Consider the following 13,775-nt stretch of genomic DNA (forward strand, 5'->3'; position numbering starts at 1 on the left):
AGTAGTGATGGGCGCGAGTCTCTCGCCCCACACTCAAAATGAGTATCCCCGCGAGCCTGTCGACGCCGCGCGGCCCTCGCCAGGACTCTCCCGCCCAGCTGCTGCCCTCTGCTGGCCGGGACCACCCCGGGCGGTCTGGGCTGCGCTGGGAGGATGGAGCCTTGGTCCTGGTACGCTCTGGGGAATTGCAAGTTGCATTGACCCCTCTGGTCTTTCTCGCATCCCTCTTTCCAGCCCGTACTCTCCTCGCCCCCAAACACACAAGGATACACCAGTTTTGCTTTTCTGTTGTTCTTCACGCTAACAGCTATCATCTCGCCAGACACTGGGCTTCTCACTTAACTGCCCCTTTGGGGTTGAGCTCCCATACCTATACCCCCCCTAATTTAAGCGTTTCTGTAGCTCTAACAGATCTTCTAGTTTGTGGGACGCTAGAGGTCAGTATGTAGGTCTACGTCAAGAACACAGATACCCCATGTCAGAATGGGCTTTGGGCTCCATGCGCTAAATCTGGGGTCCAGATAAAAAGACCTTTATAGGTCGCTTCCCTTCCTAACTCTCAATGTAAGCCTGGCGGAGGCCTACTGATTCTTTGGATGTTAAGTGTCAGCCAGAAAAGATCCTGCCTTAGATACTTTCAGTAACTAAAACTGCCCTATGCTCATTGCTTGGATACTAAACAACAGTAGAAATAGACCTAAATATTTCATTTTAGTATTAAGTCTAAAGAAATAACTTCCAGCCTCGCAGAACCCAGAGTATCTACACAAGGTTACCAGAGTGAATTGGGTTTTTGTTTTGTTTTGGTTTGGTTTTTCTTGAGAAACTAGGAACCTTAGCTTAGGCAGTTACAAGATTTCAATTCACAGGGGATCTCTATGGCCAAAAATTATGCCTTAATAATAACAGTATATGTTCATGAAATAGATGAAAACCTTATAGGGTTAGAGATACAACTGAGAGATTAAAAAGTAAGGTTAGTTGAGGAGAGGGAGAAGTCTATAGCAAGGGAAATCAGTGATGCTTGTGGAACAATTCTACAAACATGTTTGCACCTTCCAATGCAAGGCAAGGTGCTAGAGACTTGTTTACAAACAAGATGGACAACCCTGGACGTTAGTGAGCTTAAGCCCTTCTCCATGGAGAGGGAGATCACTGACTATGAGAAGCTGTGGGGAAAAGTTACAAAAGAGCATCAACAACATGATCTGGGTGCCCCATCAAGGAAGAGGCCAGCTCTCTGGGGACGCTGACCTTTGAGCTAGGCCTTAAAAGGTCAGGCTTCAACAAGGGAGAGAAGGACAGTATAGGAAGAAGAGTCCACGAAAGCAAAGGTGCAGAGATGTGAGAATACTTTTTACAGGACAGCAGTGGTGCTGGGGGAGCAGCAGATGAGGCTGGCAAGGCAGATGACTCAAGGTTGTAAGGGCCTTTATTCTTGAGGCACTGAGAAGGACAAGTCATCAAAAGATTCTGAGGAAGAGAAAAGGGAAACCTGTATAAATTAAACTGATAAATGAATATTGTCAAGAAAGACTATCACAGGGACTTCCCTGGTGGCACAGCGGTTAAGAATCCGCCTGCCAATGCAGGGGACACGAGTTCGAGCCCTGGTCTGGGAAGATCCCACATGGCACAGAGCAACTAAGCTTGTGTAGCTCAACTACTGAGCCTGTGTGCCACAACTACTGAAGCCAGCGCGCCTAGAGCCCTTGCTCCACAGCAAGAGAAACCACCGCAATGAGAAGGCCACGCACTGCAGCGAAGAGTAGCCCCCATTCACCACAACTAGAGAAAGCCTGTGCACAGCAACGAAGACCCAACGCAGTCATAAATAAATAAATTTATAGAATGAAGTTTAAAAAAAACTAAAAAAAAAAAAGAAAGACTATCACAAACCAGAAACTATTGATTTATATTCTCCACAAAGTATATGACAGGGTGTGTTCACCCTTGACCTAACTCTGGTGTGCTAACTCCAGTTCCATCACCATGGCTGGAAGGAATAGGGTGATAGAATTATTAGTGTTTTTTACACAGTGAGGAAGAATAATAAGAGATTCCCTTCTTGTTCAGGCAAGAAAGTTAGGATCTCTTGGCTTCTTCTCCTAAACATATCCAAAACATTTCTTCTCCTAAACATTTCCATTTCCGCTGACTACTTCAACCGTAAATGAATGTAACTTTCCTAAGCTCTCTGATTGAGGGACATTTTCTCTTCCTGATCTTAAGTTTTGTTTCACTTTTCCCCATCTTTTACTATAAGCTTTTCTGTTCATAGATTTCTAAGATTTTTTAAATTTGCATGATCATTCTCTTTTCCCCCTACCTTCAGCTCATGATTGTGGCCATTTTTTTTCCAAACTCTAATTCAAGATGCAGGACAAGACTTAGCAGAAAAGAATAGTGAATTATAACTACTTCAGTCTTCTTGGTTTCTATTAGTAGAATTTATTCTGCTGTTACTTTCAAAGCTGCCTTAAAATCTCTTCTCACATTCTTCTTTCCTTTTCTCTCTCTTTTATCATCTTGTTTTGTTGTCCTCTCATTTCCTCCATAGATTTCAACAATGGTTGAAGTAGCAGTCTTTATCTTCAGGTTTCTAACATTTTGAATTTCAGTCTTTTCCGTGATTTGGCTAAGAAACGTATTTTTTGCCCACCCTTATAATGTTTCCTTCTCCCACCCTCCCCCACTTGTAATTATCTATTTTTTAGGATACATTTGTTTAAAACCCCCTGCACAAGGGAACATAAGCTACAGCATGCTCTATTTATTTCCTTGTGAAAACATTTTATTAGGCCTGGTGGAGCCAATATCTTGGGGTTGTAGGGAGAAAAATAAATTTTTGCTTCATATTTCCTCACCTAAATAGTAGAATTGCAAAGTTGTAATTTTCAGGCATCAGCTTTATGTGAAGCTTGACTTTAGGTATGAAACCATAGCAATTTAGGCTTCTCTTCAGATTACAGTTAAAGGGGAAAAGTATTTGTTAAACTGAGGAACATGTTTTAGAAGTCAATGAGGGAAACTGAGTAGAGCACAAAGACTCCTTCCAACAAAGGAACACTTTTGGTTTTGACAATAACTGAATGTCCAGCTTGAACTTCAATCTTTCGTGTTTAGGGGCTATTTCAGCATCAGGTAGCCCTGCTTAATTGCCATCCTGTTCCCATCACTAACCACGATGACAGCCTACCTTTTCTAACAGATACACTTGCATTTTAATTTATCTGCCAAAATAAATCACACATTATAGCATTGCCTTCTTCTGAGTTAATTGAACCAGTTCCTTAAATGTCTCTAAGTCTAATGACTTGAAAGAGGCATGGTGTTTGACATATTTTAAAAATTAGGGCCCTTGGGTTGTATGCAGAATGATCTCAGTGCTCATTTCAGATATAAGTGTTTCCTAACGATCTCATTCATCTCAAATGGGATACGCCTGGCTACTTTATTTGAAATGTTTCCTGAAAACTCTAACAGGAAAGCTTAATGTAAGGTATATTTATAGAGAAATGGTATTTAATATATTAACAAAAGCTTATAAGAGCTTTACATATTTTTATCCAGAAATGCCTAATGAAGTATTTTCGACCCATTATGAAAACTTCTATAAAATAAATTCACTTATATTTTTAATTTAATGTGAATGTTAACTTTTTATTGGGATCTAAATGCTCACTTAATTATTCTTTTCCTTCTAATATCTAGAAGAAAAGAGGCTGAGATTATGGCATTTATTAACCATAAAAATTCTCTACATATTAAGTCCCCATGCCCAATGTGGCCTCTGGTCACTATATTCTATGAAAAAGAGTATTTATGGTTGCAGGGAGTAGATTCCTAATTGGTCATGACTCCAAAAATCATGTTTTCTTACAAAACACAATTCTTTCCTTTTAAAATATATCCTCCACCTTTTCAGAGCCTCAGGAGACTATTTTAAAAGTGGAAACTAGATTCCTCTTTGTTGTAAAGCCCAGTTCCACCTCATATATGTTTTAGAGGCTTAATTTTGGGTGCAGAGATGAGCTCAGTACATTATCAATAATCACGCTTAACAGGCGTAGGGAGAAATTAAAATCCCAGCTCTGCAGCCTTTTCTTATGAGCCTGAGGAAAAAGGCATTAGCTCCCTCTGCAGTTGATGGTATGTATGTGCATGCGAATACTGTCATTTAAAAAGCAACAGCTTGGATTCAATGTACATGTCTAATACTGATAAATCTTTGTTAGATGTTACAGTTTTAGTCTGAATTACTTTAGAGGAAAAAAAAACCCTCAAGATCCAGACAAATTTTACACTGCAGTTAGTTTAGGAGAAGGACTTTCATTAAAAGACTTTGTGACTTTTAAGAAAAGATAGGGTTCATTAGCAAATTTACCATAAAAGGTGCAGTACTTAGAACCCTACAGTCCCGTTCACATTATAGTTAAGGTAATATCACAGAGCAAGTCACATGGGTGTGTCTCAGATTGGAAACAACTATTTTTATCATCATGAGTGAGGAAGAGTTACTAATAGGCAAGCCCCAGAATTTACTTTTTTCCTCACCCAGATAAGTGGTTGGCATGTAACTAAGTTTGCGCTTCTGTTTTTCTTTTGTGTTCCTTAGTTTGCATTTTTCTTTTTACTTTAAAAATTCTTCAAGTCTACACATAACTAATTCTTAACCATTACTACTACTCACTTTAAGACTCTCCCGTTCTTAAATATAAACTTCTTCCCCAACTCTTTCTGCCCTTACACAGTCATTTACCCAGAGGGTCTTTGGGCATAAGTAATCCTCATATGAACTTTGGTGATATTTGGGGCAGGGATCCATGCTCAGGTTCATTAGAAAACGAGGCTAAATGAACAGTCATTGTTCTCCTTTACTTGCTGGAATGAGCCATTGAAAAGATAATGAGGAACACTTTAGATGTCTTGACAATAGAGGGGGAATGCCAGCATCTTTCTTCTCAACCCCACAGTTCAATCTGTGAAAGGCACAGGGCAAGAATGGGAGGCATTCAGAACCAGGATATAGACATCCAATTTGGACATCGAGCCCCAGACTACAAAGGAAGGGTCTCTTGCTTCAGATATACATACTCCCCCTTTCAGAGCATCTGTGACTCCTTGACTACATTGCTAAACCAGGACTTTTTTTCTCCCCCTATCAATCAAATAGCTTCAATTGAACAAATATTCATTGATGATACATTATGAGCCAAGCACTGACATAGAGTCTGTGAAGAACAAAAAAGAAGTGTGTGGAATGACAGTAACTGCATATGTGAAATAATTCAAGGGCCATATGAGACAGGAAAGAAGTGAGAATATGCAGTGCAGAATGAGAGTGAAAGAAAGTGATATCAGAAAGGAGACAACCTACTACAAATAATTTTGTTGGGGCTTTCCATAGGCCTAATACTCTTCCAGGTGCTATGAGGGACATAAGACACAAGTGATAAAGGTAACATTTTCCAAAACATGGCCCAACAAAGAACTCCTTTGACATTTTTTAGTGTAAAGATAACTAATGTTATCCAGTAAGTAACTACTTGTAGAACTGGAACTCCCAAAAGCAAATACCTGGATTGCCTCCCACTTCCCAAATCCTAGTTATATGTTCTCAAGTAAGAGACTGGCACAGGCCTAGCCAGAAGAGAAAACACAGTAGGGACTAAGGGCAGTTCATTTTTTTCCCCACTTAAGAACAAAAGAGAGCATTAAATTTGACACTACTAATGCTTACATACCTGCCATCGACCTGCCACTTTACTCCTGCTATTACATTCATGGAATAGTCCAATGGTTTTCAGCCCAGTTTCCAATTATAATAATTTAGGGAGCTTTTAAAAATACGAATGCCCGGTCCAATCTCCAGAGATTTCAATTAGTCTAAGGTGGGGCCCCAGGCATTGATATCTTTAACAAAGCTTTCTGGTGTCTATAAGACACAGCCCAGCTAGAGAACCACTGGTTAACCCACAGAATGTTAACTCTGTGGGGTTACTTGAGTCCACTCTGCAGCTCCTGGATTGGAAAAGTGGACTCCATGCTTCTCACTTTGTAGTGCTCTTTGATTTGCTATTTTTAATTTACTATTTGAAAAACACATCAAGCCTCAAATGGATTGACCTTTCTGCTAATGTAATTCACCTAAATTAACAGAGGCAATTAACTAATTTATATTGGAACTGTGCACTTTCCAGTTCACATTTATCAACCCTTAAATGCTTGATCTGGTGTTGCAGTTTAAATTTTTTATTACTACCCTTTAAATCTGAAGAAATGTCTTACATCTAATTAGCCAAACTTACATATTCAATTAATAGATTCATTACAGGCTAATGAATATGGAGGCAGCACCAGGGTAACATCTGCTTGACAGTTGAAAAGACGCAAACTTTTCTACTATGAAAAAAGAAAAGTGTCTGTTATATAACTAAAACAGCTTGAGCTTTCAGTGTTAACATTTCTGCATACTATAATGCTCTTAAGGAGTTTTATGGGCCTGCTAACCTACCAAAAGCAATATGCTGTCCAGAGATAGCTGCCTTTCCAGAGAAATATGGAAATCAGAATTGCAAAAGAAATACATATCCAAATATACGTTTCAATATGAAAATTACATGTCTAGATTGTAATCTCAAATTATTGTTTTTCTAACCTGTGTTTTTCATTAAAAATGCCTAAGATAATGAACTCAATGAGAAAATTAATATTGCAAATTAAACAAAACGTTTAATTTACTATAATATACTTTAGGATCATCCCAAATTCATGTGATTTTATATATTTAAAGATATGGCCAGACATTATTTTGGGAACTAGATGTTCCAATAGTCAGTTATATTTGTTGTTGTAATTGTTGCTTTTGATATGGACCTTTTTTTTTGTCTTTATTGAATTTGTTATGATATTGCTTCTTTTTTTTTTTTATGTTTTGGTTTTTTGGCTGCAAGGCCTGTGGGATCTTAGCTCCCTGACCAGGGATTGAATTCACATCCCCCGCATTGAAAGGCGAAGTCTTAACCACTGGACCGCCAGGGAAGTCCCTGTCAGTTATATTTGGATTCTAGATAATTCAGAAATCTAAAATGAATTTCCACAATATTTCCAGTTATTAAAATTCGGTTTTTACTTCTCTGGCTATGCAGGAATAGGCATTTTTAGTAATTATGAAAAAAAACATGAGTTTCAGGAAAGGTGGGTGAGAGCTAGAATTCACTTGAATTAGAGGTGGCAAGAATGTGAGGAAAATAATCAGAAATCACTTCTAAAGCATGTGATATCTTCCATGTCAAAGCAAGAATTAAACAAGTGACTTTGGACCTATGTCTGCAGGTAAGAGTATTTCAAGACATGTGTGTGCTACTCTACTGGAGCCTTAAAAGTCTTTTTTTTTTTTCCTTCCATTTTACTCCTTATATTCAAGCTGACACTTGGACTATTAAAAGACCCTATTTCTTACTTCCAATTATACAAATGCAAAGTCCCGATACCCTTGCTAGAGTATCAAGTGCACACTAATCAAATATTCTAAAAATGAGCCACTGCAATATTCGCATGTCTAATATGGGTGGCCTCTTATGTACCCAGCGCTGGCAAGACTCCCTGGAAGTATGAAAAAGAAAACTGTAAGGCCACACCTCAAGAAATTCACAACTCCATCCTTGTAAGGAAAACCTTCAAAACTGACAACAAATGTACTTAGGTCCACAAGATTTAATGTGCTTCAAGGGCAGTTAACACTTTTCAGTATCTGAAAAACAGGGCCAATGTGAGTAACTCTTCCCTACACTATTCTCAGTGATGTAAGGAGCACAAAAAAAGACAGAAGGGGGAAAAAGCTCACCTCATGTGCTCAGGGGGACTGAGAGGAGACCATATAAGCAATATCTGAGTAAGAGGAATGTCTGCCCTGGTACTCATGCTGTAGAGGGGCCGCAGTTACAAATACACAAAAAAACAAATTCAGTAAAGAATACACGAGCAGCTCTGTCATTCAGGATCTGACTCTCAGTGTTCATAAACCTAAATACCCACAATCACAACTAACACCATTCAGGTACGGAGGAAATGCTCTTCCTCATCTCTTACAAAAGACAGCATTCGCATGCTGGAAGATTAGTGTGTTAAGTGGCTGTCATCATTAGAGTGCAGGCAGGTTTGATCAGTGCAACACAGAGATGAGAGGAAAGACAAATGAATTCACTTACCAGATCCTTTCTCTCAGAGAGCATGAATGCAGTAGATTCTCTGAAAGTGGAAGTATTGTTTCCCAAGAGTGCCAAGTGTCCGTTTTCTTGCTTCTCTTTGTGTTCCAATTGTTGGCTTTTAAGGTTGTCACAAATGAACATGGTAGGTATTCTTAACAGTTCTATGAACGGAGGAATATTTTGCAACATTAAATAATTTATAATACTCTAAAATTTGTATAATATGTAGGTCTAGACATAACATGCATTAAGTATGATAGTGCTGCTTTAACTTGGCAACTAGACGGACATTATACTCTAGAATTTCTAATAGCTTTATTTCTATAAAAATATTTTATGAGACATAATTATATATTTTAAAACAATAATTTTACTGTTTGATACTCATTAATTTTAATTTCTATTTTTTTTTTTTTTTTTAAACTTTTATTTATTTTTTGGCTGTGCTGGGTCTCCATCCCCGTGCGAGGGCCCTCCCCAGTCGCGGCAAGCGGGGGCCACCCTTCATCACGGTGCGCGGGCCTCTCACTATCTTGGCCTCCCCTGCCGTGGAGCACAGGCTCCAGACGCGCAGGCTCAGTAGCTGCGGCACACGGGCCCAGCCGCTCCGCGGCATGCGGGATCCCCCCAGACCAGGGCCCGAACCCGCGTCCCCCGCACTAGCAGGCAGACTCCCAACCGCCGCGCCACCAGGGAAGCCCTAATTTCTATTTTGTCTTTTAATTTTAATTAAAAATTTTAAATATTTTAGAAAAAATAACTTTTTTGAAAATATAATACTTTAATGTTTCTATTTTCATTTAATTAACATTTTTGATGAAATATATTCAAATGCGTAGACTTCAAATTCTTTTTTAAAAGAAACTTTTAAATTATTTCTGTCAACATCACCAAATTACGTGAAAATCTTGGTTATAACAATATAGTGATTTTGATGAAATAAAGGCAAAAGGTGCATTTTTGTGGAATAAATATATAATTATGAGTCATGTATGTCTTTATTGTATTACTTACCCAAACACTGCTGGCACATCAACAGAACACTAAGACATACCCAATAATAATGAAATTCAGTAGTCTTGATATTTTGCTGACTTTCAGTGAAATAAAAAGTATAACTTTACATATTTAAACATTTTGCCATCATGAAGGTCTACTGGTTAAAGCAGAAGAGAACCTTATAGTTAAGGATTTATAAGTCTAGTTAAAAATTGTAAAATATTTAAATGTACAGTGGTTGGGTCTTCATTTCTCTTCTTTATATGGACCCCACAAATGTTAGGGGTGGGTCCAGATACAGGGAGCTGCTTTTCTCTATGGGCTTATGAGATCACTGTTTCTTTCTGTTCTGACTCTATGGGACTTTGCAGAGACACTTGGTTGGTTTGCACTGCTCTCTTATTGTTCATTGTGCTATGATAATCCTCCTGCATATTTTTAAAGTTTCCTCTGAAAAAGACATGTAAATTATTTCCAGAAACACTGTTTTAATTTGAACTCAATACATTAATTGGCTGTTCATTGTAAAGTGGTTTTCATGTACTGTTAACAGGTTGAGTCGAGGTTGTTAGAGTTTTCTCTATACTGTAATAATTTTCTGTTTGGTTACCTTATTTCAATATGGAAAAGGCACTGGATCCGGATTCAGGAAACGCAAATTCTAGCCCTGATTATTCCCTTACTCACTGTGTTGAGCCACTGAACTGTCCCCTACTTCCTCCAATAGAAAATGTCCATGCTAATGTGACTGTATCCTCATGAAAAGTGCCAAACTTCGAATTAGGAGATCTGCATTGTTATTTTTTTAACTACAAAAGGAAAACAATTCCAATTTTTAATCTATGTTACAAAGCTATTCTCACAACTGTGGAATAAAGAACTAGGGCACGGTTGAGCTAAACAAGTTGTGGTTTCAGTAAAATGTGGTCATTACATCTTCATAATCCAACAAAAACAAGCATAGAACTCCTAGGAACTGAGGACTATAAAAGTACATAAACCAGTGTCTCACAACAAGGAGCTCTGTGTTCAGGCCAGCAGGGAGCATAGTTGAGGCATTATGCTCTAACAGGTGTACAGAGCTATAGAGATCAGAAGAGAGAGTGGTTATGTCTCCATGGGAATCAGAAGGATGGCATTTGAGCTGTACCTAGACTAGCATGGTGGCAGGAAGAATGAAGTAAATCGTGGAAAAGAAAAGTCTAACACGCCTGTAAAGGAAGGCTTAGGACATAGCCTAGATGATAAGCTAAGAAATTGATTTAGTAGAATGGGGAGCTAGAATAAACCAGCTTTCTATCTCGCCTTTTTACTGTGGGATATTATACGGGTTAGGTGGTAGCAAGCCCTAGAGAAACGTGATATGCAAGCTATTGCTATTCAACATTGTAAATAGCCAGGAAAAAGCAGAGAAAGGTCCAAAAGGTCTATGCATGAATCAAAGGATTCCCAGGAATGGGAGAAATTCCTAGGGCCATTGCAGGAGGAAACAAGATGATGAAAAAGAAAGAGTGGTGAGATGCCTGAAGGTGCTACTAAAAAAGAGGTAAGCTCTCACTCTCACTCCACTGGCTACAATACCTTACAAGGCACAGACTGGTCTCTGTTAATCCTTTCTTCACCAAGTTCTATATCTTCTATCTCACTATCATTCCCCTGTCCTGCCCCTTCTCTCCACCTCTACTGCTGCTGCTTTGGTCCCGGTCCTCCCCATCTCTTGAATAGCATATGTAGCTGTGCATGATAACAAAGAATTTCAGTTAAAATTAAGTGATACCAGATGAGTTCCTGTGGTATAAGGAGAGCAGGATTGCTCCAAGCCACTAATTGGAAAAGAGGATTTCTGGACTATTGTAATACTTTTGTCCTTACTGCTTCTCCTTTTGTAACACCCTTTACATTACATAGAGTGGCCTTTCCACATCTTAAGTCTGATCATGGTACTCTTCTCATAGTGACTTCCCAATGCCTACAGGATGAAGCCCAAACTCCTTGATCAGAGCTGTGACTTTGGAGGGTTAATCGTATAACCATGTGTTACAGAAGAGATAATTTAGATGAAGACCATTTATTGAAGCCCAACAAGGGAACTGGCGGTCATCTAGTCCAGGCTTTCCTAAACTCTTCTCATCAGTTGTAAATATAAGAGATTCCTAGTTTCCTCCCAGGCTTGCTGGATTGTCTCCCAAGGAAGGGTCCAGAGTCTGTATGATTAAAAACTTGGGCTTCCCCAGAGCATTATCGTGTTCAGGTGGTTTAGGGGCCTGATGAAGAAACTTAAGTCCAAAGAGACACACTGATTGCAGAAGCCCAGAAAATGAGGGCCAGGACCAGAATGGAGGGACCAGAAAGGAAGGTAGCTGTGAATGGGACTGCAGACCTCTTGGCAATCTCATGCTAGAGCCAGATATTAAGGACCACCTGGGGGCTCCTGGGAGTAAGTGATCATGCAGGGAGGGCCTCCCCCCGACCCTCATCAGCCCTGTGGGCACAACAGCAGGGCTGGAGGGGGCAGTGGAAGGGCGAGAGAAGGTGAAAAGTCCTGGGCTATGTTCCTGCTGAGGAACCAGGCAGAACATGGAGTACTTTTGCCCCAGGCTTCTAGTCCTCCAGAAACAGCTGAAGAAGAGCAAGATTTGCTTGACGGCAAAATTGTGAGTGAAGCAGAATTTGCTGTGGTGTTCACGGCCTTTCTTTTTTGCTTTCTTGCCCTCCTTGTTGGTGTCCTCACTCCTTCATCCTGCCAGTGTGTTCTTGTTCTAAACTCTTTCTTCCCTAGATGCATATAAATGGCTTTGTTGTCTTCATTCACACTTTGACTGAGACAGTGTTTTGCCTTGAACAGCATTCTTTACTTTCTACTCAGCTTTCTCTCTCCCCCTCCTCTCTCTCTCTCTCTCTCTCTCTCTCTCTCTCTCATAAATGTAAAGCTTAAAAAAGTAAACTATTTCATCACTAGGCAACTTTTAACAACCCTGTGACTTTTTCTCTTATAAGCCCCTAATTCTTTCTCTTCCCCCAAACACTCCTTTGGGGTTTCCCAAATCTGTGTCTTCCCAATTGGAATTCTTAAGATCCCATGAATAAACTCTTTTGTTATTGAAAAATAAAAAAGTAAACTATTTCAGGCAATAGTAGAAATGGAAAAAAGTATTTGCAATAGAAGTTCAAGGGAGCCACCTTGCCCTTGAAATGGCAATTTTCTAAAGTTTGCCTTAAAGTTTTGTTCTGCCATTCAAGTCACATTTAATGAGCGAGGACCTTGTGTTAAGCACTGTGTTAAATATTTGGCATTCAGGAGAGAACAAGGGAAATGTGAAAAAAAAAAAAAAAAAGAACAACAAAAGGAAAAGAACAAGTCTTGGTCCTTTTCTTTGAGTTGCTCATAGTCTGTTGAGGATAAAAATTCAACCAGATAACACTGTAAGACAGAGAGGTACATACCATATATAGAAGCCTAGGGAAGACAATAGTTAACCTTCTTTGGGTGGAACAAGAAGGCTTTACAGGGATACAGCTTGAATTTGGACTTGAATCATGAGAAGATTTTCACTAGGGAGTTAACAGGGAGAAGGAAGGACATTCCAAGCATAAGGAATACCATGTACAAGGGTTCAGAGGCATGGAAAAGTTCATCATCATCAAAGAAAAAACTAAACAAAATACATCAGTATGGAAAGTGTAGGGTGAGTGGCAAGGAGTAGAGGGAAATGACGCTGGAAAGGTAAGCTGGAGACAAAGGGTCAGGTTAAGCCATATGGCAGATTGTATTTTTCAAGTGACCTCACAATTATATATCCCATTCCACAGGATCTTACTTTCCTCCATCTGGAAGCAGGGTCTCTGTTCCCTCTCTGTGAACCTGGGCTGCCTCTATAACCTCCTGACCAATAGGACATGGCAGGAGTGACGCTGCATGACTCCCAAGGCTGGGTCATAAAAGACAATATGGCTTCTGTCCAGTGTGCTTCTTCTTCTTCCTCCTCCTCCCCTTCTCCTCCTGCCTCTCTCCCTCTCTCCCTCTCTCTCTGAACCCTTGTCTTTAGAAGTCAGCATGTTGTGAGGAAGGCCAGGTCAAAAGGAGAGGCTTGGTGTAGATGTTCTGGCTCCTGGCCCCAGCATCAGCCATCAGACGTGGGATGAACAGGACTTCAGATGATTTTAGCCAGTGAGTCTCTTTGCAGGGCCCTGGATACTGCAGAACAGACCACTCTTGCAATATTCTGCCTGGATTTATACCCACAGTAACCATGAGATACAATTAGTGATTATTGTTGTTTTAAGCCACTAGGTTTTGGGGTAATTTTTTATGCAGCAGTAGATAATGGATACAGTCATGCCAAGGAATTGCAGTCTATCTTAAAAACACCAGGGAATAAGAAAACCATAATTCAAAAAGAGTCATGTACCACAATGTTCATTGCAGCTCTATTTACAATAGCCAGGACATGGAAGCAACCTAAGGGTCCATCAACGGATGGATGAAGAGGATGTGGCACATATATGCAATGGAATGTTGCTCAGCCATGGAAAGAGGCAACGTTGAGTTGTGGTGAGGTGGAT

At 39.7% G+C, this 13,775-nt stretch overlaps 1 protein-coding gene across 3 annotated transcripts in view; it reads right to left on the reverse strand.

The window, feature by feature from the left end:
- ALDH1A2 (aldehyde dehydrogenase 1 family member A2) overlaps positions 1–13,775 on the reverse strand; it is a 198,404-nt gene that overhangs the window by 96,028 nt on the left and 88,601 nt on the right. For 2 of the 3 annotated variants that reach the window (XM_024767811.1, XM_024767809.1), the window contains exon 3: positions 8,214–8,374. In XM_024767811.1, the coding sequence (XP_024623579.1) occupies positions 8,214–8,354 (141 nt within the window). In that variant the 5' untranslated portion in view covers positions 8,355–8,374. Of the gene's footprint in view, positions 1–8,213; positions 8,375–13,775 lie in introns of those variants that run through there. The other variant, XM_024767810.1, reaches the window with a different exon arrangement.

This window comes from Neophocaena asiaeorientalis, unplaced genomic scaffold (assembly GCF_003031525.2).
Source record: "Neophocaena asiaeorientalis asiaeorientalis breed wild unplaced genomic scaffold, Neophocaena_asiaeorientalis_V1.1 scaffold71, whole genome shotgun sequence".
NCBI classification, from domain to species: Eukaryota; Metazoa; Chordata; class Mammalia; order Artiodactyla; family Phocoenidae; genus Neophocaena; species Neophocaena asiaeorientalis.